Consider the following 23,633-nt stretch of genomic DNA (forward strand, 5'->3'; position numbering starts at 1 on the left):
ACGCGAATGGGAGCCTGGTATACGCATTAAGCGTAAATCAACGCACAAAGAACCGTCCACGACGTCGGCTGTTGCGGCTGGAGCAGCAGCGGAGCCGGCGTCAACGTCGCTGACACGCAGTCGCAGCAACTCGCATAGCGGCAAGAAAGAGCCAAAGAGCGGAGAGAACAACAACGGCAGCGTTGTGCAGGACTCCGGCTTCTCAACGGAGACCAGTTCCTCCAAAGAAGGACACAGTGCATCCTCCACAAACGGTGCTATGACAGTGAGTGCCCAATATATGCAACCAGTATCAATTATTAATGCTTTTTGATTTCGCAGGCGGCCATTGCATCGAATCGCTTGAGCTGTGCCGAGTCGGATGATGAGTTGCTCAACCTGCTCGATGTCATACACCGCAAGTCAAATCGCTTACGCGAGGAGGTGGAACAGCTGCAGTCATACGAGCGGCAACAGAGCAGCGAAGACGCGAAGAGCAGCCAGCAACAAAAGCTGCAGGGCATGACGTCGGAGCAGTTTCGTGCGCAGGTGGACAGACTGAATCGTGAGGATCTACAGCAGCTGCGAAAGGAGCGCGACCGTTTGCTGGACAAGCTGGCGGAAATGGAGGCCGAGACGCTAACGGGTCGCATTAAGGCGGCCAAGATGAACGATCAGGTGGAGCAGCTGATCGGCGTCAAAAAAGATCTCGAGGAGCAGCTAAAGCTGGCCATGGCCCAAAAGCTGGAGCTAAGCGCGCGTGTGCAGCAAATGCAGCTGCAGCCAAGCAAAAGTTCATTTAGGTAAGACCAAACACACACTGACTGCCATAAGTGTGCGCACTAAACTCTTTAAATTTGCAGCGCCAGCAGCCAGTCGGAGCAATCCAGTCAACGCAACTTTCTATCCTCAGCCACGACGGTGCGCAGCCTCACGACCAACACATTCCAGCCAGTTGTTGTGTGCGAGCAGCCAACGCCAGCGGATGCATTCCATCAAAGCTCTGGTAGTGATACGCGACAGCAGCAGCAGCAGCAGCAGCCGGCGGCGACGCTTGGCCGCCTTGACGGCATTGTAAGCACGCCGGGTGCACGCAGCGCCAAGTGCCGAGTAACTGACTCCAAGCGCTTTACGGCCATATTGCTGGAGACGAATGTGCTGGAGCTGCAGCGTCACTTGCTTACGCTCACTGTGCAGAATCAGGTGCTTGCCCAGAAGCTGGACTCGTCGAGCAAGTCGAAGGCGCAGCTCAGCAGACGCTTGGATAAGTCTGTGGAGGATACGGAGGAGCTGCGCTTTCAGCTGGAGGAGAAGAACATTGAGCTGGAGGGCACCAAGGCGCAGCTGCGTGTGCTGGAGTCGCGTCTGCATGCCAGCAGCGCCACCAATTCATATCTAAACTCATCATCGCAGCATGACTACGAAACGAATCGCTCCACGGCTTCCACTACGTTAATGCTTAGTCGACGTGGCGTGCCGGATTCGGTGGATTCAACAAGTGCGCCACGCAGCAACCAAATAAGCACGCCCAGCATGAAGGCAATGGTGCCGCTGGCCATGGAGGAGCTGCAGCAGCACAGCAGCAGCACCGAGTCCGCGCATGAGCATGAGCCGCAAAATAAAACAATTGTCAATGTAGCTGCCAGCAGCACGCCGCTGGGCAGCAGCACGCCCACGCCCATGCCCATGCCCAACAATAAGAATGCCAGCAACATTGCTGCACGTGTGATGAGCTCCAGCGTGGGCGGTGTCAGCAGCTTTGATCAGCTCGTAACGCCGCCGCCACGTGGTCATGCATTTCGCAAGTTTAGCAGCGCCGGCAAACCAAGCAAAATTCCATTGCCGGGCAGCAAAGCGGCCGCTTATTTTGCAGGCAAGCCGCCCACTGGTCGCACTGCAGCTGGACGTTCACCTTCATCCGTGGACAACTCCAGCAATGTGTCGTATGGCAGCAGCAACAAGTCCTCGCTTAGTCGCAGTACTGGCAATCTGAGTCAGAGACTAAAGCATGCCGACTCCAACTCAATACAATCGTTGAGCACCAACACCAGTCGCAGCTCCACAAGCTCATCCATACCGCTGGCCACCACGCCGTACTCATCGAACCGCAGCAGCAGCCATACGACTACAACTACTCCGTCCCCGCGCGTGCTCCAGAACTCGCCATTGCCCAAGCTGAAGCGCGAGACGCTCAGCTCGCGTGTGCGGCATCTGGACTCGCTGTCACGCTCGCAAGATCAGCAGCAGCAGCAGATCAGCAGCAGTTCCATTGCCGCCCAGCTGAGCACAACGCTGCGCAAAGATTTGCAGCTTAGCAGTGGCGCCTCTGCCGGCTCCTCGTCATCGACGTCGTATCATAGGCGCGGCGCTGGCAGCGGCGCTGTGGCGCGACGCTTTAGCAGCGCATCCAGCGCCGGCGATCGCCAGCAGCGGTATGGGCAGAGTAATGATCCAACGGCCACGCCCACGTCGAGCTATGGCGACAGTGATAGTGGCAAGGTACGCACTTTAAAGTCAACATTTTTGGGTTGGTTCAAATGAATAGTAATTAATTTAGTTACGATACTACTGATAATAATAACGGCACATACATATTTATATACAACTATAAATAACTATCGATAACCGATTACTGTTTTAATGCGCCTTTTGTTTATATCATAAACAACAACAACAACAGCAATAGTTGAAGAAGAAAAAACAGTTACTGTCAGTGTTAGTATAACTACATATAGTTCAGTTTATATATTATATAGTATATGCCTTAAGTTCTATAACATGCAGCTCTACAATATACACACATGCCTTATATACAATACACACATACAAAAGTACTTACATACATATACACGAAGCAGTATACAAAACTAACTGAAAACTCAAACTCAAACTCAACTCTCGATTGTAACATTAGAAATTTCAATTGGCCAGCCGCGTACGCTTTTGGCTTTTGGCTGCTTCTTTCGGTCATTGACCTATGCAAAAGGTTGCTATGAACAATAACAATTGCACGTATAACAATCAAGCAATATTTTCGCTATATTGAATGCCTCTAGTAATATATTTAAAAACTTCATCGTTTTTGTTGTTGTACATAATACAATGCTTATATATAAGTACACACAATCATGTAAATCGTTTCTCATTATACATCGTTATAATTAACATACTCATATATATACATATATATATATATTTTTTGTCAAAGTTATGTTTATATTGCTGCTGCTCTGTAGCAGGCAGCTTTCGATTGTGAGTGGAAAAAGAAAGTTGGAAAAACTCTTGTATGGAAATTATTAGTTTGCGTGTAGATTCTTGCAAAAATTGTAGTTATATTTATATAAGTTTATGTATCGATTTTGGCTTAATTTTTAATGTTAATTATTATTTATGTTCATGGTCTGCAACAAACAATTACCACATATGCATTATTCATATACATACTACACTATAATACATAAAGAGAAAAAGTTTAAACAACAAACGTCACTTTAATTTATCGGGTACAAAACTATGCTTAAGTTGAAAGCAATGCTTGCCGAACTCATCAACAACTATATTATTATATATATCTCATCTCGCAGCCTCATTCCCATACACAACAACATATATAATTATATATATTTGTATCTAATGCTGTAATTTCTTTTTCACTTTTACTTTTTTTCTTTCTGTGTGTTTCTTTCTTACGCTATGTATACCCCACCAACCATACAAAAAAAAAAATATATATATATGTTTATATATATTTACCTGTTGTCTGTTGTCATAAACTCACACGTATTATTCTTTCCCTGTATATGCAACAAACTGCCCGTACCAAAAATATTCTAAACAATAAAAAAATAAAACAAACCATGTTATAATACACCCAACAACCAAACAGTCTAAGCTGTAACTAAACTCCCACTCCTAACGACATGTAAGAATTCCAAGAGACTATGCGGCTGCTATTATTTATTTACTGTGGACTATGGTGGTGATTGAATGATTGATACAATGATACAAATTATTGTTGTGGCGGTGGTGCATGCTAATGCTAACAAAGAAACCCAAACGAAACGACAAGCAAACGGAAGTTTTTGGTATTGGACAGCAGTTAACAGGAGAGACCGACAGCAGAGAGAGAGACAGATCAGCGCAGCTTCATTTAAATGTTCAAAGCTCTGCTCGTATGAAGAGAGTCTTCTGTTGTAGATTCGCTTGTCTACTTTGTTTTTTTGTTCAAAAGCAAAGACAAAGAACTAAGACACTTTGCCGCAGTTTGTTTCACGCGTAAGTTGATTCTTCATTTTGTCTAGGCTAAGTAATTCCACCCGAAAAAAAACTGCACACACAGCTTTTAATTTGTTTCGCTTACCAACACTGTTACCGTTACCACAAACAAACCTTTAATTTTATTTTAGTTATTGTTGTACCTGTAGTTTGTTCACCCAACCAACCAAGCTCAAACCTTTACAGTTACCAGCTGATTATACAGTAAACAACTCTTCCCCCATTACAATAAAAAAAAAACTGTAGACTTCTCTATTGTTAATTAATAATATTTTATACTGTGCTAACTTGAACTGTGCTAACACTTTTATCTGTTTGCGTTTCTTTTTAACAATTTTATATACTCTTGTTAACTTGTTTGTTTAATCCTGCTGCCTTGTTTCTATGTTTTGTGCTCCAGCGCTGAGAAAACAAACTAAAATTCTAATACACTTTTATTTTCTCTGCAACACAGAATTTGACAAAGATTGCGTATCCGTCAAATTTCCGTTGCAATAGAAACCATTGGCAATTGTGGCAAACGAGCAGCAGCAACTACAACTACAACAACAACAATAAGCAAGGATATGCGCAGGAGCTTTTAAGTGAAGCCGATGTATCCGCGGAGACTGCCTATGATTCCTATTATACGCAATATATAACGTCCGATGCTGTAGACTGTGGCGGCGACAATCTGCTGGTGACTTTTGACTACGGCTACAGTGACTCCGTTGAGGCGCTGCCCCTGCACAGCCTTGACGAAGAGAATGAATGCAACATTTGGTTTGGCACGCCGCCACCAAATGATGCTGCCCCATTTCAAGTGCATCATGTGCAGCACAAGCTGCCCGACTACAGTCTGCAGTCGCTGATCTCCTATGATGTCGACGCCGACGCCGACGCATCACAGCCAGCCACATACCAAGACGTAGACCAAGACGAAGAAGTTTTCTATGACAGCATTGAGGGTTAAAGCACTTGCATTTGCACACACACACACACACACACTTGTACACCCTTGTAGTAGCTTTATTATTATAATTGTGGGTTGAGGTTTATATAAACGATAAAGAGCCAGCGGCAGATTTTTGATAACAGTTTTTAATTAGACTTTAGCTGACTGCAATCACAACGCATTCAACTTATTGGCCACAATTAAATTTATATATATTTTGTATATCAATCAACGTGTATATGTATGTTAGATTTTGAGTACTGTACTGTTGCCTCTATGTGTAAAACTTTGTTCTTTTCGCTTATTTATGTAATCGATAGCTATTAGGCTAATTTGTATTTTATCTTTAACTGATTGTGTGCAACATTTGTAAGACTCTCGTATTAAGTTAAATACTTTGCAACAATTAAGCAGCAGCTTAGGTTTACAATATGTAGTTAGATTAGTTTCTATAAACTTTGGTTAACAACATCTATGTACAGTTTTCTAATTATATATACATAATTTAAGCCAGCAAACATAAACTATATAAACATTTGCCGATATATATAGAACTTTTATTGTTATCAAAATGTGTTTACTACATTCATAATGCAAGCAGCGAGTTCAGCAAAGTTAAATAATAATAATTAAATTCACATTTAATACACAATACTGTTAATGCAAAATATTCAAAACGGCAACACATGCATACGCATATGTATATCCATTTAAATAGCAACTGTAATTTAATTGAACATGCATAATTATTAAAAAAAATCAAAAAATATAAAAAACTACTAAAGCAAAAACCAAATCATGTTTTTCTTAAAGCTGCCAAGAGTACTTGACTTATTATTATTTCCCCTTTTTTATAATAAATGAAAAGGTTATATAAAGAATTCTTTGACAATGTTTTGTAACATGGTAGGTAATGTATGTAACAAAGTAAAAGGAGGCATTGCAGAGCCCCATAAAGTACTATATAGCATATTCTCGATCAGCAGCCAAGCTGAGTCGATATAGCCATGACCGTTTGTACTTGAGTACTTGACTTATTATTATTTTCCCTTTTTTATAATAAATGGAAAAGGGTATTATGAAGTTCTGCAATGATGTATGTAAGCTCTCCAATTTTCTAAGCAATTCGCCCTAAGCCCATACAAAATCAACAAAAAGTTTAAATATATAAGCTTTTTCATGTTTTTAACCGATACCGGATATATAACTTAGGAATAATTCACATTTCGCCAAAACGAGTTGCGCGTTTACTGTTATGTGTCTGAGTACAAGCGTCTGTTTGCTCCGATGCCCTAGTCTGCCTAAATACATATATAAAAATTGGTTGCTCCCAACTTTAATACGTCCACTTGTTTCAGTATATTTAATATGCATTCAAAACAGTCCAAAAACTTGATTTTTACATAAAGCGGAACTTCATTTTCATAATACGCTCTAGTATACAAGTGATTCTCGTTGCGGCTGGACGTTCAGACAGTTTATTGCCAACTATGGACTTTGATAGAGCTCTGGCCAAATGCGGCAATAATCATCGCTATCAATACTTGCTGCTCAGTCTTTACAGCCTATTGATCGGGATATCGCCATATCACCATTTCTCCCAGAACATAATAAACTTTGTGCCAGAGCATTATTGCTACCACGAGCAGCTGGTGAATCAAAGCTTTGCTCAGCTCAAGGCACTTTATAGTCAATTTGAGAAACCATCGTGTACACGTCTAGACTCCATTGACGCAGCTGGTAATGTGACGCTTAGTGCGGAGCGCTGCGATCGCTGGTTCTACAACTACGACAATGGATTCAGAAGCATGAGCGCCGAAGTGAGTAGGATTAGCATTAAAACAACAATAGTTTGACATTAACTGGTATTTAAATAGCTTAACTGGGTCTGTGAATCGAACTACAAAACTCCCATGGGACATTCATTCAACTTTCTGGGCTCTGTGTTTGGCACATTGATATTTGGTTGGCTGGGCGATCGTATTGGCCGCATATGGCCGCTAATAGGTGCCAATCTTTGCGCTTTCGTTGGCGACCTTGCAGCAGTTTTTACTACCAATATAACGTCGTTTTCCATAACACGTTTTATAGCAGGCCTAGCCATGGATGGTGATACCTGCCTAATGTATATACTGGGTACGCATGTCTATAGCCAAATTGTAGCACTTTGCTCATTATTTTTCTAGTTCTAGAGTACGTCTCCTTGGACTTGCGTATTACCAGTCTAAATCTCATCAGGAACACGTCCTATGCTTTCGGCATGATAATCACTTCTCTCACAGCTATATCCGTGGGAAACTGGAAATTATACTTGATCTGTGCTTCCATGCCGAAGCTATTGATCATTTCATACAATTGGCTTATACAAGAGAGCGCTCAGTGGCTTATAACACGCAATGACATTGAAGGAGCCATCAAGCGCCTAAGAAAAATAGCAAAGTTTAACAAGCGTGCCGTCAAGGAAGAGCATTTTGAGGATTTTCGTAGTTATTGTCAGACAAGAGCCGCTAAACACGCAGAGGAGCATCAAAATAAGTTCACCGATATTTTTAAAACGCCCCATTTACGCAACACGGTCTTGCGTTTGCTGCTGATATTGTAAGCTAAGAAGTTCTCGGTTTCGAAGCAGCATTAATTTTATGTGATTTATATTTTTAGCACTATAATGCTGTTCTGTCGCCATATCCTAAGCCGTAGTGTGCAGGTGGTTGGGATCTCCCCATATATATCCTTTGCGCTTAGCGCTTCCGTGTTGCCTGTGGCAGGACTTGTTCAGATGAAGCTCCAGAAGAATTTTGGACGTAAAACGACATCGACCTCGGCTATGCTGCTCACTGGACTAATGGTGGCAGCCAGTGGCATTACATTGAGTTTGTCAAAGGAGCCCAGCGTTTACCTATTGGTAGCATTGATGATGCTCTCGCGTTTCGGCATTTCCGTCTGCTTTGGCGCTACTCTACTTTACACTTCAGAGCTGGTGCCCACCTGTGTGCGTTCGCGTATCTTGGGCGCTGGCTATATATCTGGCTCCATAGTGTCAATACTAGTCCCTTACATTTTGCACTTGCGTACCTACAATCCCGCCGCGCCTTCGATTATATTGTGCCTGTTCTTTTTTAGCAGCGCCTACACATGCCTCCATCTGCCAGAGACGCATAATCGGAAGCTGCCCAATACTTTGGCGGAGGGTGAGCAGTTTGGCAAGCATGAACGTATGTTTGACTTCCTGCGACGTGCCAAACCTGTGGACGAGGACGAGGAGATCCCCAGCGCTGAGACACGTGAACACCTTATGCCCGAGCAAATAGTTAACAGTTAGTCTGTAATGCTTTAATAAATATTTTATACTTTATGTGCAGTTTTCTAATTATATATATTTAATTTAAGCCAGCAAACATATACATAATCTATATAAATATTATATTGTTATCATTATGCTTATAATGCAAGCAGCGAGGTCAGCAAAGTTATAGTTAATAATAATTAAATTCACACAATACTGTTAATGCAAACTAGACAAAACGGCGACACTCTTATTTGACATTCTTAATAACTAAAACAATTCAAAAAAAAAACAAGAAAAGTGCAACTTTTTTGACCTTAAAGCTGCCAAGACGGCTTCTTTTTGTTTTGTATATTCAAAATAGTCTAAGAACTTGATTTTGGCATAAAGCGGTATTTAATATTCTAAATAAAGCTAAGTCTAGTATACACCTGATTCTCGTTGCGGCTGGACGTTCGGATAGCTTAGTGCCTAAAATGGACTTTGATAGAGTTCTGGCCAAATGCGGCAATAATCATCGCTATCAATACTTCCTGCTCAGTCTTTACAGCCTATTGATTGCCATGTCGCCTCTTCACCATTTCTCCCAGAACATAATAAACTTTGTGCCAGAGCATTATTGCTACCACGAGCAGTTGGTGAATCAAAGCTTTGCTCAGCTCAAGGCACTTTATAGTCAATTTGAGAAACCATCGTGCACACGTCTAGACTCCATTGACGCAGCTGGCAATGTGACGCTTAGTGAGAAGCGCTGCGATCGCTGGTTCTACAACTACGACAATGGATTCAGAAGCATGAGCACCGAAGTGAGTAGGATTAGCATTAAAACAACAAAAGTTTGACAATAACTGATATTTAAATAGCTTAACTGGGTTTGCGAATCAAACTACAAGACTCCTGTGGGACATTCATTCAACTTTCTGGGATGTGTGTTGGGCACATTGATATTTGGTTGGCTGGGCGATCGTATTGGCCGCATATGGCCGCTAATAGGTGCCAATCTTTGTGCTTTCGTTGGCGACCTTGCAGCAGTTTTTACTACCAATATAACGTCGTTTTCCATAACACGTTTTATAGCGGGCCTAGCCATGGATGCTGATACCTATCTTATGTATATTCTGGGTAGGCATGTCTAAAGCACAATTGCAGAACTTGCTCATTATTTTTATTTTAGTTCACGAGTTCGTCTCACAAAACTTGCGTGTTACTGGTCTGAACCTCATTAGGAGCACATCCTATGCTTTTGGTGTAATAATTGCTTGCATAACAGCCATATCCGTGGGACACTGGAAATTATATTTAATCTGCTCTTCAATGCCGTTGCTGTTGATCATTTCATTCAATTGGCTGATACAGGAAAGTGCTCAGTGGCTTATCACCCGCAACGACATTGAAGGAGCCATCAGGCGTCTAAAAACAATAGCAAAGTTTAACAAGCGTGTCGTAAAAGAAAAATATTTTGACGCTTTTCGCAGCTATTGCCAGACAAGCAGCACCAAACACACAGCAGAGGATCAAAATAAGTTCACTGACATTTTTAAAACGCCCCATTTACGCATCACGATCATACGTTTGCTGCTGGTATTGTAAGCTAAGTGCTCTATTTTCAAGCAGCATTTATTTAATATGATTTACATTTTTAGCTCTATTATGACGATGTGTTTAAATATCATAAGCCGTAGTGTGCAGTTGGTTGGTGTCTCTCCATATATATCCTTCGCGCTTAGCGCTTTGCCACTGCCTGTGGCAGGGCTTGTCCAGATGAAGCTTCAGAAGCAATTTGGAAGAAAAGCGACATCGACTTCGGCTATGCTGCTCACCGGACTAATGGTGGCAGCCAGTGGGATTACATTGAGTTTGTCAAAGGAGCCCAGCGTTTACCTATTGGTCTCATTGATGATGCTCTCGCGTTTTGGCATGTCCGTCTGTTTTATTGCCACTCTATTGTACACCTCAGAGCTGGCGCCCACTTGTGTGCGATCGCGTGTTATGGGCACAGGCTTTATATTTGGCTCCACAGTGTCCATTCTATCACCATACATTATGCATTTGGGCACCTACAATCCCGCCGTGTCTTCGATTATATTGTGCCTGTTCTTTTTCAGCAGCGCCTACACATGCCTCCATCTCCCAGAGACGCATAATCGCAAGCTGCCCAATACTTTGGCAGAGGGTGAGCAGTTTGGCAAGCATGAACGTATGTTTGACTTCCTGCGACGAGCCAAGCCTGTGGAGGACGAGGACGAGGACGATGATGAGAAGAGCCCCAGTGCTGAGACACGTAAACAGCTTATGCCCGACCAAACAATTAGCAGCTAACTCTATAATCTTTTCAAAAATATGGTGTAATACTTACAATATTTACTAAATAACTTGTTTTGTTTCTAGTTTTATCTTTTTGCTTGTTTTTTGTTTAATAAACAAATATATCCGGTTTGAAATTCAAACTGTTTGAATAGAACTGAGCAAAGAAAGCTAGAGCTATCTACTCTACTGGCTTTGAGTTTTAAGAAAAAAATTCAACTTCTAGCCCACAGTATATAATACACATCAGTTTACAACTTTCGCCTTACACAAAGAATAATATAAATCGTTTGTGATAAGAATTACAACAAAATGCATGTATCGTAATTATGGCAATAAGCAATCCACTTATTGATTGTTGGTTTATTTTTGTAATTGTAATTTGCAATTTATGATTCTTATTTTTATTGCGACGCCCCCCTTGGTTGAAGTCTGTCTACGCCCATTATAATGGCGCTCTAAACCCTTAAAGCTGCAAAGATATTGAGTCAACTTTGAATTCACTCAAATAAGTGTATTCAAAAATTAGTTGTACAATTTTTTTTAGAGAATAACTCGTTTCGTTTCTGGCTTTTTATGTTTGCTTGTTTTTTGTTTAATAAACAAACATATCCGGTTTGAAACTCAAACTGTTTGAATCTCTTTTTTATTGGCATTCAAGCATAGTACTGAGCATTATACTGGCTTTGAGTTTTTAGTAAAAAATAAAAGAAATGGCCCACAGTGCTTAACATTAATCAGCTTGCAAAAACTTTCGCTTAACATAGAAAATAATAATCATCGTTTGTGATAAGAATTAGAATCTGCAAATGGAATGTGTCTGCAGCACTTTTGTTAGTGCTAGAATTATATTTACTGATACGCGTGGACTCTTTCTAAATATTTGCCTAGATTTACATATTATAAGTTAAGCACTTGGCACTCACGCATTTTATAAGCAAAATACAACGACCTCTTGGAGTGATAAGCTCACTTGATAGCTCTAGCAAAGAGCAGAGCAGAGCAAAGCATTTACCAACTATTGTGGAAAGAGACTCTCGAATATCAGCTGATCAGCATTAGCGGTGGAGAGGCCGTCGTCAGTACACGCGTGGCACTAGCGGAGAGTAGTCGATCGGCTCTCTATTTGCCCCAAACAACAACTGACATAGAGCCGCGCCACGCACAGTTGTAGTCCAGTCCCAGTCCCAGACTCATACATACAACCACTTGTAGACTTTGTGTGCGTTTGAATCTCAATGTGGTATTTCAAGCAGCGAAAACAGAAACATAAGCCACAACAACAAAGCGCGCAGTAAATTGTAAACATAGTAAATCAATTAACATTCAACAGATGATCATGGATTTCGATGAAATTCTTAACAAGTGCGGCAATGGAGAGCGCTATCAATATGTGCTACTGGCGCTCTACAGTTATTTGATGTTTGTCACGTCCATGCATAACTTCTCTCAGAATATGATCAGCTTTGTGCCCGATCACTGGTGCTACCATGATGAGCTGGAAAACAAAAGCATTGCAGACGTCAGGGCCATCTACAATCAGTTCGAGAATCCATCGTGCACACGCCTAGCCTTAGTCGATCCAGATGGCAAGTCTAGCATTATCAGCGAGGAGCATTGCGATCGCTGGATTTATAACTATGATTACGGCTTTAAAAGCATGAACACCGAGGTGCGTTAAACGAATGAGCTTATAGCAACTATTCGCATTATCTTATCTCGCTAGCATATGTTCTGAACAGCTTAATTGGGTCTGTGATTCCGCCTACAAGGCGCCCGTGGGCCACTCGTTCTTCTTTCTGGGCTCGATGCTTGGCACTCTGACATTTGGGTTACTGGGCGATCGTATTGGACGCATACTAGCCCTAATATTTGCCAATCTCTGTGGTTTTCTGGGAGACTTCTCAACCATCTTTGCCGATGACCTTACATCGTTTTCTTTAGCACGCTTTGTCTCCGGCCTGGCGGTGGATGCAGATACGTATCTCATGTATATTCTGGGTAAGTATACACTGCCTACGTTTATTTATAGATAGGCTAGCTAAACTATTAAATTTCTCTTTGCTCTTATTGTTAGTGCTCGAGTATGTGTCTCCGGATTTGAGAAATTATGGCCTAAGCATTGCCATGGGCATATTCTATTGTATTGGCATGATTACGTCTTCCCTCTTGGCGATCTATGTGGGACACTGGAAAATATTTTTGGTCTGCTCATCATTGCCGCTGGTACTGATAGTGACCTACTATTTCCTGGTCCAAGAGAGCGCTCAATGGCTTATCACACGCAATGACATCAATGGAGCCGTAAAGCGTCTCAAGCGCGTGGCCAAATTCAACAGCCGCTCGGTTAGTGAACATGACTTTGATGCTTTTCGCAGCTATTGCCAGTTAAATGCTCAGGATAAGGAACAGAATGCAAATGGGAAAAAGGCCACAATAAAGGATATTTTCAAAACGCGACACTTGCGAAATAACATGATCTACATGCTAACTATTTTGTAAGCTGTAAACAATGAGTTTCGAGCTTCAGCTTTACTAACATATTTTTATTCTTTGTATTTACAGTACTATAATAACGCTCTGCTATAATACGTTGGCTCGCAGCGTGGAAGGTCTGGGCATATCGCCGTTCATCTCATTCTCGCTAAGTGCACTGACGCTGCCTGTTTCTGGTATTATTCAAGCGAAAATTCAAAGGTCTTTTGGACGCAAGGCGACGTCTATTAGCTCCATGTTACTCACTGGACTATTTACGGCCACCAGCGGCATTGTTCTGTCGCTCTGGAAGGACCCAAGCGTATTTCTCTTAGTCTCTTTGATGCTGCTCTCCCGCTTGGGTATTTCTATCGTCTTTGGTGCTACGCTACTGTTTTCAACAGAGCTGGTGCCCACCTGCATGCGCTCCCGTGGCTTGGCTGTAGCTCACGTAGCTGGCGCTGCCGCCTCCCTGCTGTCACCCTACATTATGCACTTGGGCACCTACATTCGAGCAGCGCCTTCGATAATACTCTGCCTGCTTTTCTTCAGCAGTGCTTTTATATGCCTCCTTTTGCCGGAGACAAATAATCGTAAGCTTCCAATGACAATTGAGGAGGGTGAAGAGTTTGGCAAGGGGGATCGCATCTTTGGATTTCTGAGACGCTCACACGAAGAGGCTGACGATAAAAAGAATACCGAAACACATCAGAAATTAATGCCTGAATAAACAAGATAGTTAAATCGAATACAAATACGCACTACAATTTTCATCAATTAAGAAAATTAAGCTGTCACGACGCCAATTCATTAAAGAGGAAAGTTGGAAAACGCTGTGTTATCTCGAGACTACATTGTACCCTGAAACTACAAATAGATGTCTATACTCGCAGAATTCAAAAAGAGTGCCGTATTTTACGATTACAGATTCTGTGAATTCCGTAAGTCATAAATAATACAAAAATTTAACGAATTTAAGATTTTAATATTAGCTAAACAACAATGAGAGTTACGTAAAATTATCTCTAATAACGCACTATTACCGCTTCATTATGATAATAATAGCTGTACTCAAAGCTAACTTAATAAAACCAAGACATCGTTAAGTTATATATGTATATGCATGTTAATAAATTCAGTTGTTAAAATATTTACTGATAAGGTATTCCTTAGTTTTAATTATGATAACACTCTTTTATTTATGCATATGCTTAAAGCATCATTTAATTTGCAAGTGGTCTATTTTTTTTTTTAATTGTGTTTGTAAATATGTATGTATATGGATGGATAAAAAAAACATCATATTTGCTAATGTTATGTTATAGTCTTTAAGAAATAGAAATAAATCCCATCAACTGCTGTGTGTAAAGAGTATAAACTCGAAATAGCTATTTACTTATTTGTATAATAAAAATAAAAACACCAGCTAATAATTAGAAATATTATTTTTTACATTTACTAATACTTTTTTAAAATATAAACAGCTCTACTGACTATGCATGAGTACATATCGATACTTATCGTTCACGGGAACTTGTTTCACTGAGCAGCTCATTTGTACTCATTCATTTATAAATATTTCAGCCCTAGTAGACGAAAAGTAAGTAACATATTTATTTGACTAAAAGTCGGCTGCCAACAAAATTCGTATTAGTTTTCAAACGTTTTAGACAAAAATGGCTTCATTCTTGGCACGTGCGGGTGGTCCGCTCATTGAAACTATTAAGCCACAGGCTTTAACGAAGGTAAGTTTTCAAGTGCATGAAATACGTTCAACATTTTACATAATTGCAAAAAAAAAGCTGCAAAGCCCAACAACAAAATACATGAAGGTGAATTAACGCTCTTTCATTCGTGCTCTCTTGACGGCCACCTGATGGCAGTTCTCTGCGATCAACCATATGCGTGTGACGCAACTTGTATGTGTGTATGTGTGTGAATTTAAATGGAACCTTGAACGCCAAATTCTGTCTAAATTGAATTGATTTTATCAATGGCCAATGGCAGCCAACGACAACTGTTGCTCACAAAGTGACGAGCCCCACTTATTAGACGCTTAATCTATGAGAATTAGTTTTGATTAACTTTTGGCGACACGTCGCTGTTAAACCGCATACAATCAGCAAACTTTTGTTTACAAAAACCAGTGCCCTAGATTCTTATAAGAAAGCACGTAACATATGCGTCATGACTAAACTTGTTTAGGTTGTTTGTTTTAATTTGCACTCGTGACTTGTTGAAAGCAAATATTAATACATTTTTTGCTGTGCATTTTTCAGGTACTGCGGTATTCGCCTTTAGCACTGCAGCAAGTCAGAAATTTGAACGTGCAGGAACATGTTTCATATTCACTGTTAAATGAAAATGGCATCCCAACACCACGGTAAGTCCAAAGTTCTATTAAAGCAACAGCTGATCATAAGCGCTGATAAGCTTGTGACAGAGGTCAGTGATAGTCGGTCCATAGACCAATTAGTATATACATATTTATAAGACTAATGTAACAAGATAAGGGCTGCGTGTTGTTTTGACTTTGAATTAATTTAAAGACGTCATAAAAACACCTTTAAAATTAGTGATAAGCGCTTGGGGAATTCTAAATTTTTGATAAAAATTAAGCAAATACATGATTCATTTTATACTTTCAGCTTCGCTGTTGCTAAGAATGGCAAGGAGGCGAATGATATTGCGCAAAAGCTGAATACAGATAATCTGGTGCTAAAGGCTCAGGTTTTAGCCGGTGGACGTGGCAAAGGCACATTCAAGAATGGTCTCAAGGGTGGCGTACGCGTTGTCTACGAGTAAATATATATTCTAAAATGTATATGCGTAATTAGTTTAATATTTATAAATATTTGCAGTCCAAAGACCGCTGAGGACTATGCCTCCAAGATGATTGACCAGCTGCTGGTGACCAAACAAACTGGCGCTGCCGGTCGCATTTGCAAAAAGGTGATGGTGGCCGAGCGCAAGTTTCCACGCCGTGAATTCTACTTTGCCGTCATGATGGAGCGTGCCTTTAATGTAAGCAAAGAAACGAAACAAAATTTGCATTTGTATTAAAAATGTTTTCTAATTTTAGGGTCCTGTGTTGATTGCCTCCAAGGAAGGTGGCGTTGACATTGAGGAAGTGGCAAAGGAAAGCCCAGATGCCATTATTTACGAGCCAATTGACATTGCATGTGGCCTCACTAAAGAGCAGGCGTGCAAAATCATTGAAAAAGTTGGCCTGGGCGGCAAATCTGCCGAGGAGCATGTGACCATGCTGATGAATTTGTACAAATTGTTTGTGCAAAAGGATGCGCTCTTGGTGGAAATCAATCCCTATGCTGAGGATGCTATGACTGGCTGTAAGTTGTCGAACCTTTTCTGTCTGTACTAAAACTAAAACTTTTCCTTTATAACTAACCTTGTCCATTTAATCAAACGCATAATTCATAACCATTCTCTGATTAAAAGGCTGTAAGTATTTCATTGCCTACATAAACTCTACTTACTTCTTATTTTGTTTACCTTATGTCTAACATTTTCAATGCACTGTAGTCTTTGCTCTGGATGCCAAGCTGCGTTTTGATGACAATGCCGAGTTCCGTCAGAAGGAGCTGTTCGCCATGCGTGACTGGACCCAGGAGGATCCCAAGGAAGTAGAAGCTGCCAAATACAATTTGAATTATATTGCGCTGGACGGCACCATTGGCTGCATGGTGAATGGCGCTGGATTGGCCATGGCTACGATGGATATTATTAAGTTGTATGGTGGTGAGCCCGCTAATTTCCTTGATGTGGGCGGCGGCGCTACAGCTGAGGCTGTCAAGGCTGCGTTTAAGATCATCACATCGGACAAAAAAGTGCTGTGCATATTGGTCAACATTTTTGGTGGCATTATGCGTTGTGATGTCATCGCCGAAGGCATCATTTCAGCCACTAAGGATTTGAACCTAAACATGCCCATCGTTGTGCGTTTGCAGGTAAGTTCTATAGAAGTTATAAGAACTAAGCAACTTATACTTATTATGTGTTTATTTTACAGGGTACCAAAGTAAAGGAGGCACGTGAGCTGATACGCTCATCGGGCCTGAAAATCTTGGCACGTGATGATCTGGACAAGGCTGCCGATTTGTCAGTGCACTTGGCGCAAATTGTCAAGCTGGCTCGCGAAATGAAGATGGATGTCAACTTCGAGATTCCTGATGCACAGAAGTAGATAACAACCAACGGCTAAGTCAACCACATACAGCGCACGTAGTTCACAAACGTTGAAACCACAAAAAATACAAAACATACATACACTCAACATATTAGCTACAATTTACATAAACTACTACAACTACTCAACTTATCATTGCTTCGTAGTTAGCAATATTCGCTCGATCGATCGAATCAAAAAACAAAAAGAACAATTTTTGCAAAAATTTGTTAGCCCTTTGTGCAGTTGAAGTTAAAACTTCAACTTGTCTTTGTTGTGTATTTTAAAAGAACAGCACTTGCTAGTTAAATAAGCCTAAAACGACTTTTCGAATAATCTTAAGCCCTAAAAGTTTTTTGCACACTTGAAATATTGTAAAGAAAAAGAAAAAATACATACTATATTGTTATTTGCACGACAATTACAAATTGTTATTGAGACCAAAAGCGGTAACTGATTTTTGCAAAACTTATTTTTAATTTATTTAAATTGCAAAACTGCTTGTAAAGTAGTATGAGACGTGTATTATGCAATTGTAAGTAGTTGCTTTAAATTAAAAAACAAACTCGATAAACATTAATCAACAGGCTTTATATTTTATTGATAATTTTCTTTTATTCAAAAAACAACTACTAATCATCATATTCTTAGGGGAAAGAAAGACGAAGAATGCAGTAAGAAGAAATAGAAGAAAATTGCAGACAGAGTTAAAACAGAGCCAAAATCCAAAGTTTCCGAATATCGGATATATTTTGCTATTTTGTTTATCTGATTATTAAATTCAACATTTAAATATTTTAAGCATTTAACTGCCAAATGTAGATTTCTGTTGGGTTTATTGTATTTAGACGTTTTATTTGTGGTTGTGGTTCTTAAAAACGATCGACTAGAGAAAGTATATGTGTCTGTTCCTGTTCTCGCCAGTCTATGTCGCCATCACCCAAATTACCAGCGTATTCTGAAAGAGTTTCAAGCATATAAATAAAAGCGCGTTTTCAAGTTAAACTCAAGCTTACCACGCATGATGCTTCTGATGGTCTTCATGGAGGCGCCACGTAAATTTAGTATTTGCAGCACGCGCTGTTTGACGGTCTCTGAGGTTGCGCTGACTTCCAGCAGAATATAATCGATGCGCTGCAGCGTAAACAAACCGCCGGTCAAGCGTTTAATATAATTATTCTCCGCTTCCTCGTCTTCGTCTATGTCAGCATCCTGAAAATACGAATTAATTAGCTAATGTTGTGGACAACGGCAAGAAGTATTTACCTTGGGCTCTTGATCGATTTCCTTATCAATAGTCTCTACCTTGGCCAAATACTTCAAATGCAGCTCCAGCAGGCGATCCACCTTCTCATGATCGTTTTCCGTGAATTTGGTCAACATACGCGCACGCTGAGTGCCCTTGCAATTGCGCAGCATGGAGGCTAACACTGAGCACACATGCTCTTCGTGCTCATCCACAGAAAGCAGACGCTGTTTGTTACGCTTCGGTGTCTTCATAAACAATGGAAAAATGGTGCGCAAGCCTAGAATCTCTACAAACTTATTGCAGTTCTCACGACCATCTGGGCCGGCCATAGCATGATCCAGCACCTTTAAGGAGCCATTACGAGACATTTTCTTTTCACGTAGCATAAGATTCATCAGCTGCAAGCCTTCGCCATTAAGAAAGCGATCGCGATTTGGACGCGCCATCAGTGCAGAGCACATGCAATTGAACAAGTTGGACATGTATTCCTGTTCTTCATTGCTAGCGGGGTCGTGACGCTTGTAGACGGCCAACTGCTGCAGCAGCACATCCACGCCATCCTGCGTGCCAAGCAATATCCTATTGTCGTTTTCAGTTTGAATCAAGATGGACAAGATCTCGCTGCAGTATAGTTTGTTTGGATCAAAGGGGGTTTTGCCCTTAAGACGCTTTAGCAGCCAAGCTAACAGACCTTGTGTGGCTGCCTCACGTACAAATTCACTATCGATTTCGGTTAGATTCTCTATAATGGCTAAGGTATTATGCACGCCATCAGCTTCCTCCTTAACCTGCTCATTGAGACGCTCCAAGTTTTGCACGAGCAGCGCACATATTTGTTCCTTTCGCAAAGACTCTATTAGCGCTTCGGCACCCTCGTTGCTTTCACCCAAAATATCCACATCTGTTACCTCCTGCAATAGATCAACTACAGCCACAGCTATGTCTGTGTTCTGATGTGCTAGCAACTCCAGCAGGCTGTGCAGACCACTTAGCTCCACCAGCAGTGGATACAGGTCTGGTACTGTTGCTATGGCTTTAAGCTCTTGTATCACTGTATGCAACTCCAACTCTGATTCCATGAATTTCTCTGGATTGTCAGAGAATTTTATGCGCATCTCTTGATTCTTTAGGTTACGCTTTTCAAATACCAGTATAAGCTTCTTTAGGCCCTGCTCGTCTAGCGCATCGCCCTCTGCCTCTTCGTTTTCCACATATTTCAAAATATTCATACGTTCCTCCTCTGTTAACTCGGGATCGAACTCAAATGTGCTGCCACTAGTGCCCCCCGGTGCGTTGCTATCGTGTGGCTTCTTGTAGTTTGCTGTCTCCTTGGCCTCTACAATGCGGCGCATTCGCTTTGCTTTTTCTTCGCCGCCGCCGCCCCGTTTTCCAATATCAACATCACTTGGCTCTGGTAGCGCAAAATCATCATCGTCCTCATGTGGCCGCTTTGGTGTCTGCTCAGGCTGTTGGCCACAAGTGTAAGCATGTTTATTTGCTTTCAATTTGATGTTTTTATTAAATATTTACCTTAAACGCCAGCAATTCGCCAATATCCATGTTATTGTCTTCTTCTTATTCTACAATTTCCTTTAAATGTTTTGCAGTAAGTAGCAGATGTCATCCGCAAAAAAAAACGGGCAAGCATTGGAGCGAGTGAGATGCAAGTAGCTCGAGTCAAACAGACCAGCAAGTATCATCCACAATAAGGGTCCGTGCGAAAGAGAAGTATTGGCGCCATAATTTCGATACCAAGTAGTTCTCCCCAAAGAAAAATAAGTAAAAAGCAGCTTTTATGTTTCATAAGTCGTTTTTCAATATTTTATTCATACAAAATTATAAATTAATACAAAATTAATAATTAAACTAATTGATGAGGAAAAGCGCACAGACTTGGAAAATGGTTACAAAAATATGAAAGAAATGCAGAATAGCCAGACTGGTACACACACACACACAGAGGTAATTGAATGCATTAACGTCAGTTATGTATAAAGTACGTATGTGTGTATGCGTGTGTTGTAATAGTAGTAGTAGCTACATAAAATATCATTTTTGGTTTATTTGGAGTCGCTAGTTTGGCCTCCAACTACACATGCTATTCCAATGTCTGCTGCCACCACAGTTTTGAGCATTTTAGATGCGCAGATTGGGATTTGTGTAACGCACATACTTCAAGAGAGCATCGTTCTCCTCGCAGACGAAGGGCTTCTTGTGGTGGCAGGCAACATCATGCCAGTTGACACCATCGTTATAGAACTGATTCAGCAGAGCCAAGCAGTTCTCAGGTGCGCCATTCTGCTTGAATTCACGGTTATCGGGCTGGGGCAGACCAATGCCGCCAGCAGGAGACCAATCACCCTGAGAGCGCTCTGTGGTAGGTGCCAGCTTCTGCAGAGTGGCGGTCCAGAACCAGCCATTGATATTGGTGGGCTGCAGATCGGGACGCTCACAGCCCTTGAAGTCGCACACACGACCGCTAGTCCAGATATATTTCACCTGCAATGCAAAGTAAATAAACCACAAATTAAAATTCAAGTTCAATGCACTTGCAAAACACAATACACTGCATCTACAATAGAAATTTTTCGATGCGCTAGCGGTTTTAGGCCGTGGGCCAACCACGCCCAGCCAACCCATTATAATGCCATTGAAAGCGAACTCATTTGGAAGTCGCGCCCTTTTGTGGCCGCACCCGTTGTTGAGTTAGCGTTGCCTGTCAACATTTTCGAGTAAGCAGCAGCGACGACAACAAACCACAATGTTCATCAGTCAAGTCACTTTCACCCAAATGGCCACAAAACTGTTTACTGATACACACATACATACATGCATACACAGACCTATTAAGTGCTTGCCTGCCCTTTGGTTTAAAGCCATTAAGCAGAAAGTTCCAAATCAATGCATATTGAATTGTTATTGTTAATGCATTGTTATTGTTCAAAACTGCATTGCGGAAGTTCAAGCAGTTGAAGCTGATGTTACAACTTTATATAAAGTAAAAGTAAAATTAAATCAATACTCAATCTAATTCGTTTAAAGTCAAATGGGTCAACAAAACAAACTGGAAAGAGTAAAGAAAATGCGTTTCAGAACTTTCTAAAATGCATATATGTAAATGCTTTCGAGCTATAAAAACTGTGTTGCGTGGGCTGCAGTCAAAGTAAATTGTTTCGAGTTTGTTGCCTGAGTCTTTTGTTTTGGCAGTGACGCCAGGAAAATGGAAAAAAAATTCATTTTACTTCCTACCTGCATATTGTGTGCCTCAGCCTCACAGCTTGAACTTTCGTTTTCATTACAATTTCAATTTTCTCACGTCAGCCACAGGAGCATGAACTGAAGTGAGCGAGTGAGTGATTGAGAGAGATAGCTGCTGTTGCCACCGGCCGGTGGCCACTGGTCAGTTGCAGGTAGCGTTTAGCTTGACACTTGTCAGTGACTTGTGTTGTTGTCTGTGTTGCATAAGTCACGTCGTGCACAAAATGAATTATGTCTGTGCGAAATTGCCAGACTCCTATATAAAGGTTAATCGGCATACCAAAGAAAAGAGCCTGCGAAAGTTTGTTTTTTTTTTTTTGCATATAAGCATAGCTGTTGTTTGTTGCCAAATTTGCATCACTTAACAATCAAATCCATTCAATTGTATATAGGGCAATACGCTTTGTTACTAACTAATTTGATTAACACTCTTTGCATTTCAAATGAACAACAATTTTTCAAGTTATTTAACTGCCTGGCAGTTATCGCATAGTGTGCAAATTGATAAATCAAATGTGATATAACCATATTAACAAAACATTAGCATTGACAAAAGACTGTAGCTTATAAAATGCGTAGCCAACGAACACTTATAAATTATTGGCAATTTACAGTGGAAATGTTGTCAAAGCTGAAGTTAATAATGCTTTGAAGTTGTTTAAAGCTATTGAAATGTATATTTCAGTTTTACCTTTCGCATGGTTCGCAATGACTTGCGTTTTTAAGAGCTAAATTAGCTTAACAAGTGTAAGTCGCCAAATGCCTAAGGCTTAATTATTGTTAAAGTTATAAATAAATAGCTAAAAATAATTTTGTGTACAAGTTTGTTGCCCCAGTCTTCATTTACCATTTAGGTTTAATATAATATAATTAGCTAATTCACAATATTTTTCCGCAACACAAACTTTCCTACTTGCCGTAACTACAAGTTTGTTGCCTAAGTCTTTTGATTTTATAATTGTTTCCTTTTAAATTAAAATATAATTATTTTGTTAGTAATTAATTACTTACATTTTCGCCTACAACGCGCTGCTTGATCCATTCGTTCTCCAAGCTAGTCTCCAAGGACACAGAGTCCATGCAACGTCTGCGGCAATAATTCCTAGCGCTCAACCAATCCTCCTCCACGCCCTTCAACTGTGGGTCACGCCACGAGAAAAAGTAGCTATAGAAATAAAAAATTAAATTATAGCACATTAGTATAAAACCAATGTCTTTGACCCAAGCACACTTACCCTTTGCCATCGGGTGTCTTCTCGTGTATAATGCGCTGGGCGCACAGCTGTGGATTTGGTGGCTCCAGACGTCCATTTTGGAACTGTGCCGAGCCCAAGCTCAGCAGGCCAAACAAACAAACACCGGCAACAATGAACGCTTTCATTTTTTCTAACTGTTTCTTTCAAACTGTTGTAACTGCTTGCACTCACACCCGCGCACTTTCGTTTATCTGATATTCGTTATTAATATCTTACACCGTCGAACCGAACGTTCGTCTATAGGTAACTGCAATGACACAAATATTTTTGGTAACACGCGCTTTTATACTATATGTGTTACCAACATCGGCTGCTAAGTTCGGCTATTGATTCGGCTTTGGCTTGCAGCGCACGAGCGACTCAGATAGTGCGTGTTTTCATATGAAAATTTTTAGTATTGTTGTTGTTGGTAGTGCTGCATATTAAGTGTTTGT

General features: G+C 40.9%; 7 protein-coding genes across 14 annotated transcripts in view; 5 read left to right on the plus strand and 2 right to left on the minus strand.

The window, feature by feature from the left end:
* LOC108603026 (probable GPI-anchored adhesin-like protein PGA55) overlaps positions 1-5,968 on the plus strand; it is a 31,582-nt gene extending 25,614 nt beyond the window's left edge. For 2 of the 3 annotated variants that reach the window (XM_017991436.1, XM_017991437.1), the window contains exons 3-6: positions 1-265; positions 322-782; positions 843-2,478; positions 4,709-5,968. In XM_017991436.1, coding sequence (XP_017846925.1) covers positions 1-265; positions 322-782; positions 843-2,478; positions 4,709-5,206 — 2,860 coding nt within the window. In that variant the 3' untranslated portion in view covers positions 5,207-5,968. Of the gene's footprint in view, positions 266-321; positions 783-842; positions 2,479-3,865; positions 4,255-4,708 lie in introns of all 3 variants that reach the window. The other variant, XR_001915281.1, reaches the window with a different exon arrangement.
* A 710-nt stretch (positions 5,969-6,678) lies between these two features.
* Positions 6,679-8,507, plus strand: LOC108601406 (solute carrier family 22 member 6-like). The gene is made up of 4 exons (XM_017989305.1): positions 6,679-7,008; positions 7,066-7,324; positions 7,381-7,786; positions 7,847-8,507. Exons 1-4 carry the CDS (start codon positions 6,679-6,681, stop codon positions 8,505-8,507), a joined length of 1,656 nt encoding a protein of 551 aa, XP_017844794.1.
* Positions 8,508-8,947: 440 nt separating this feature from the next.
* Positions 8,948-10,790, plus strand: LOC108601407 (solute carrier family 22 member 21-like). Its single transcript, XM_017989306.1, has 4 exons — positions 8,948-9,277; positions 9,335-9,593; positions 9,646-10,057; positions 10,148-10,790. Exons 1-4 carry the CDS (start codon positions 8,948-8,950, stop codon positions 10,788-10,790), a joined length of 1,644 nt encoding a protein of 547 aa, XP_017844795.1.
* Positions 10,791-11,940: 1,150 nt separating this feature from the next.
* On the plus strand, positions 11,941-14,367 carry LOC108602115 (organic cation transporter 1-like). Of its 2 annotated transcripts, XM_017990141.1 has the most exons (5): positions 11,953-11,997; positions 12,109-12,447; positions 12,518-12,776; positions 12,853-13,273; positions 13,341-14,367. In XM_017990141.1, exons 2-5 carry the CDS (start codon positions 12,109-12,111, stop codon positions 13,978-13,980), a joined length of 1,659 nt encoding a protein of 552 aa, XP_017845630.1. In that variant the 5' UTR covers positions 11,953-11,997; the 3' UTR covers positions 13,981-14,367. The 2 variants fall into 2 exon arrangements, with proteins under 2 accessions (XP_017845629.1, XP_017845630.1); XM_017990140.1 differs by having other exon boundaries at positions 11,941-12,447.
* Positions 14,368-14,833: 466 nt separating this feature from the next.
* On the plus strand, positions 14,834-18,195 carry LOC108604146 (succinate--CoA ligase [ADP-forming] subunit beta, mitochondrial). Of its 5 annotated transcripts, XM_017993457.1 has the most exons (10): positions 14,834-14,850; positions 14,905-14,995; positions 15,530-15,633; positions 15,899-16,051; positions 16,112-16,274; positions 16,333-16,600; positions 16,710-16,712; positions 16,794-17,218; positions 17,281-17,450; positions 18,088-18,195. In XM_017993457.1, exons 2-10 carry the CDS (start codon positions 14,927-14,929, stop codon positions 18,122-18,124), a joined length of 1,392 nt encoding a protein of 463 aa, XP_017848946.1. In that variant the 5' UTR covers positions 14,834-14,850; positions 14,905-14,926; the 3' UTR covers positions 18,125-18,195. The 5 variants fall into 5 exon arrangements, with proteins under 5 accessions (XP_017848946.1, XP_017848945.1, XP_017848947.1 ...); XM_017993456.2 differs by lacking the exon at positions 14,834-14,850 and having other exon boundaries at positions 14,872-14,995; XM_017993458.1 differs by lacking the exons at positions 14,834-14,850; positions 16,710-16,712 and having other exon boundaries at positions 14,873-14,995.
* A 68-nt stretch (positions 18,196-18,263) lies between these two features.
* On the minus strand, positions 18,264-20,286 carry LOC108604145 (beta-catenin-like protein 1). Its single transcript, XM_017993455.1, has 4 exons — positions 20,216-20,286; positions 18,703-20,151; positions 18,453-18,648; positions 18,264-18,394 (listed from the first exon to the last, which is right to left on the minus strand). Exons 1-4 carry the CDS (start codon positions 20,243-20,245, stop codon positions 18,309-18,311), a joined length of 1,761 nt encoding a protein of 586 aa, XP_017848944.1. The 5' UTR covers positions 20,246-20,286; the 3' UTR covers positions 18,264-18,308.
* Positions 20,287-20,704: 418 nt separating this feature from the next.
* On the minus strand, positions 20,705-23,440 carry LOC108602181. The gene is made up of 3 exons (XM_017990220.1): positions 23,179-23,440; positions 22,955-23,108; positions 20,705-21,184 (listed from the first exon to the last, which is right to left on the minus strand). Exons 1-3 carry the CDS (start codon positions 23,322-23,324, stop codon positions 20,822-20,824), a joined length of 663 nt encoding a protein of 220 aa, XP_017845709.1. The 5' UTR covers positions 23,325-23,440; the 3' UTR covers positions 20,705-20,821.
* Positions 23,441-23,633: the final 193 nt, after the last annotated feature.

The sequence above is a fragment of the Drosophila busckii genome, chromosome 3R, assembly GCF_011750605.1.
Source record: "Drosophila busckii strain San Diego stock center, stock number 13000-0081.31 chromosome 3R, ASM1175060v1, whole genome shotgun sequence".
Classification (NCBI taxonomy): Eukaryota; Metazoa; Arthropoda; class Insecta; order Diptera; family Drosophilidae; genus Drosophila; species Drosophila busckii.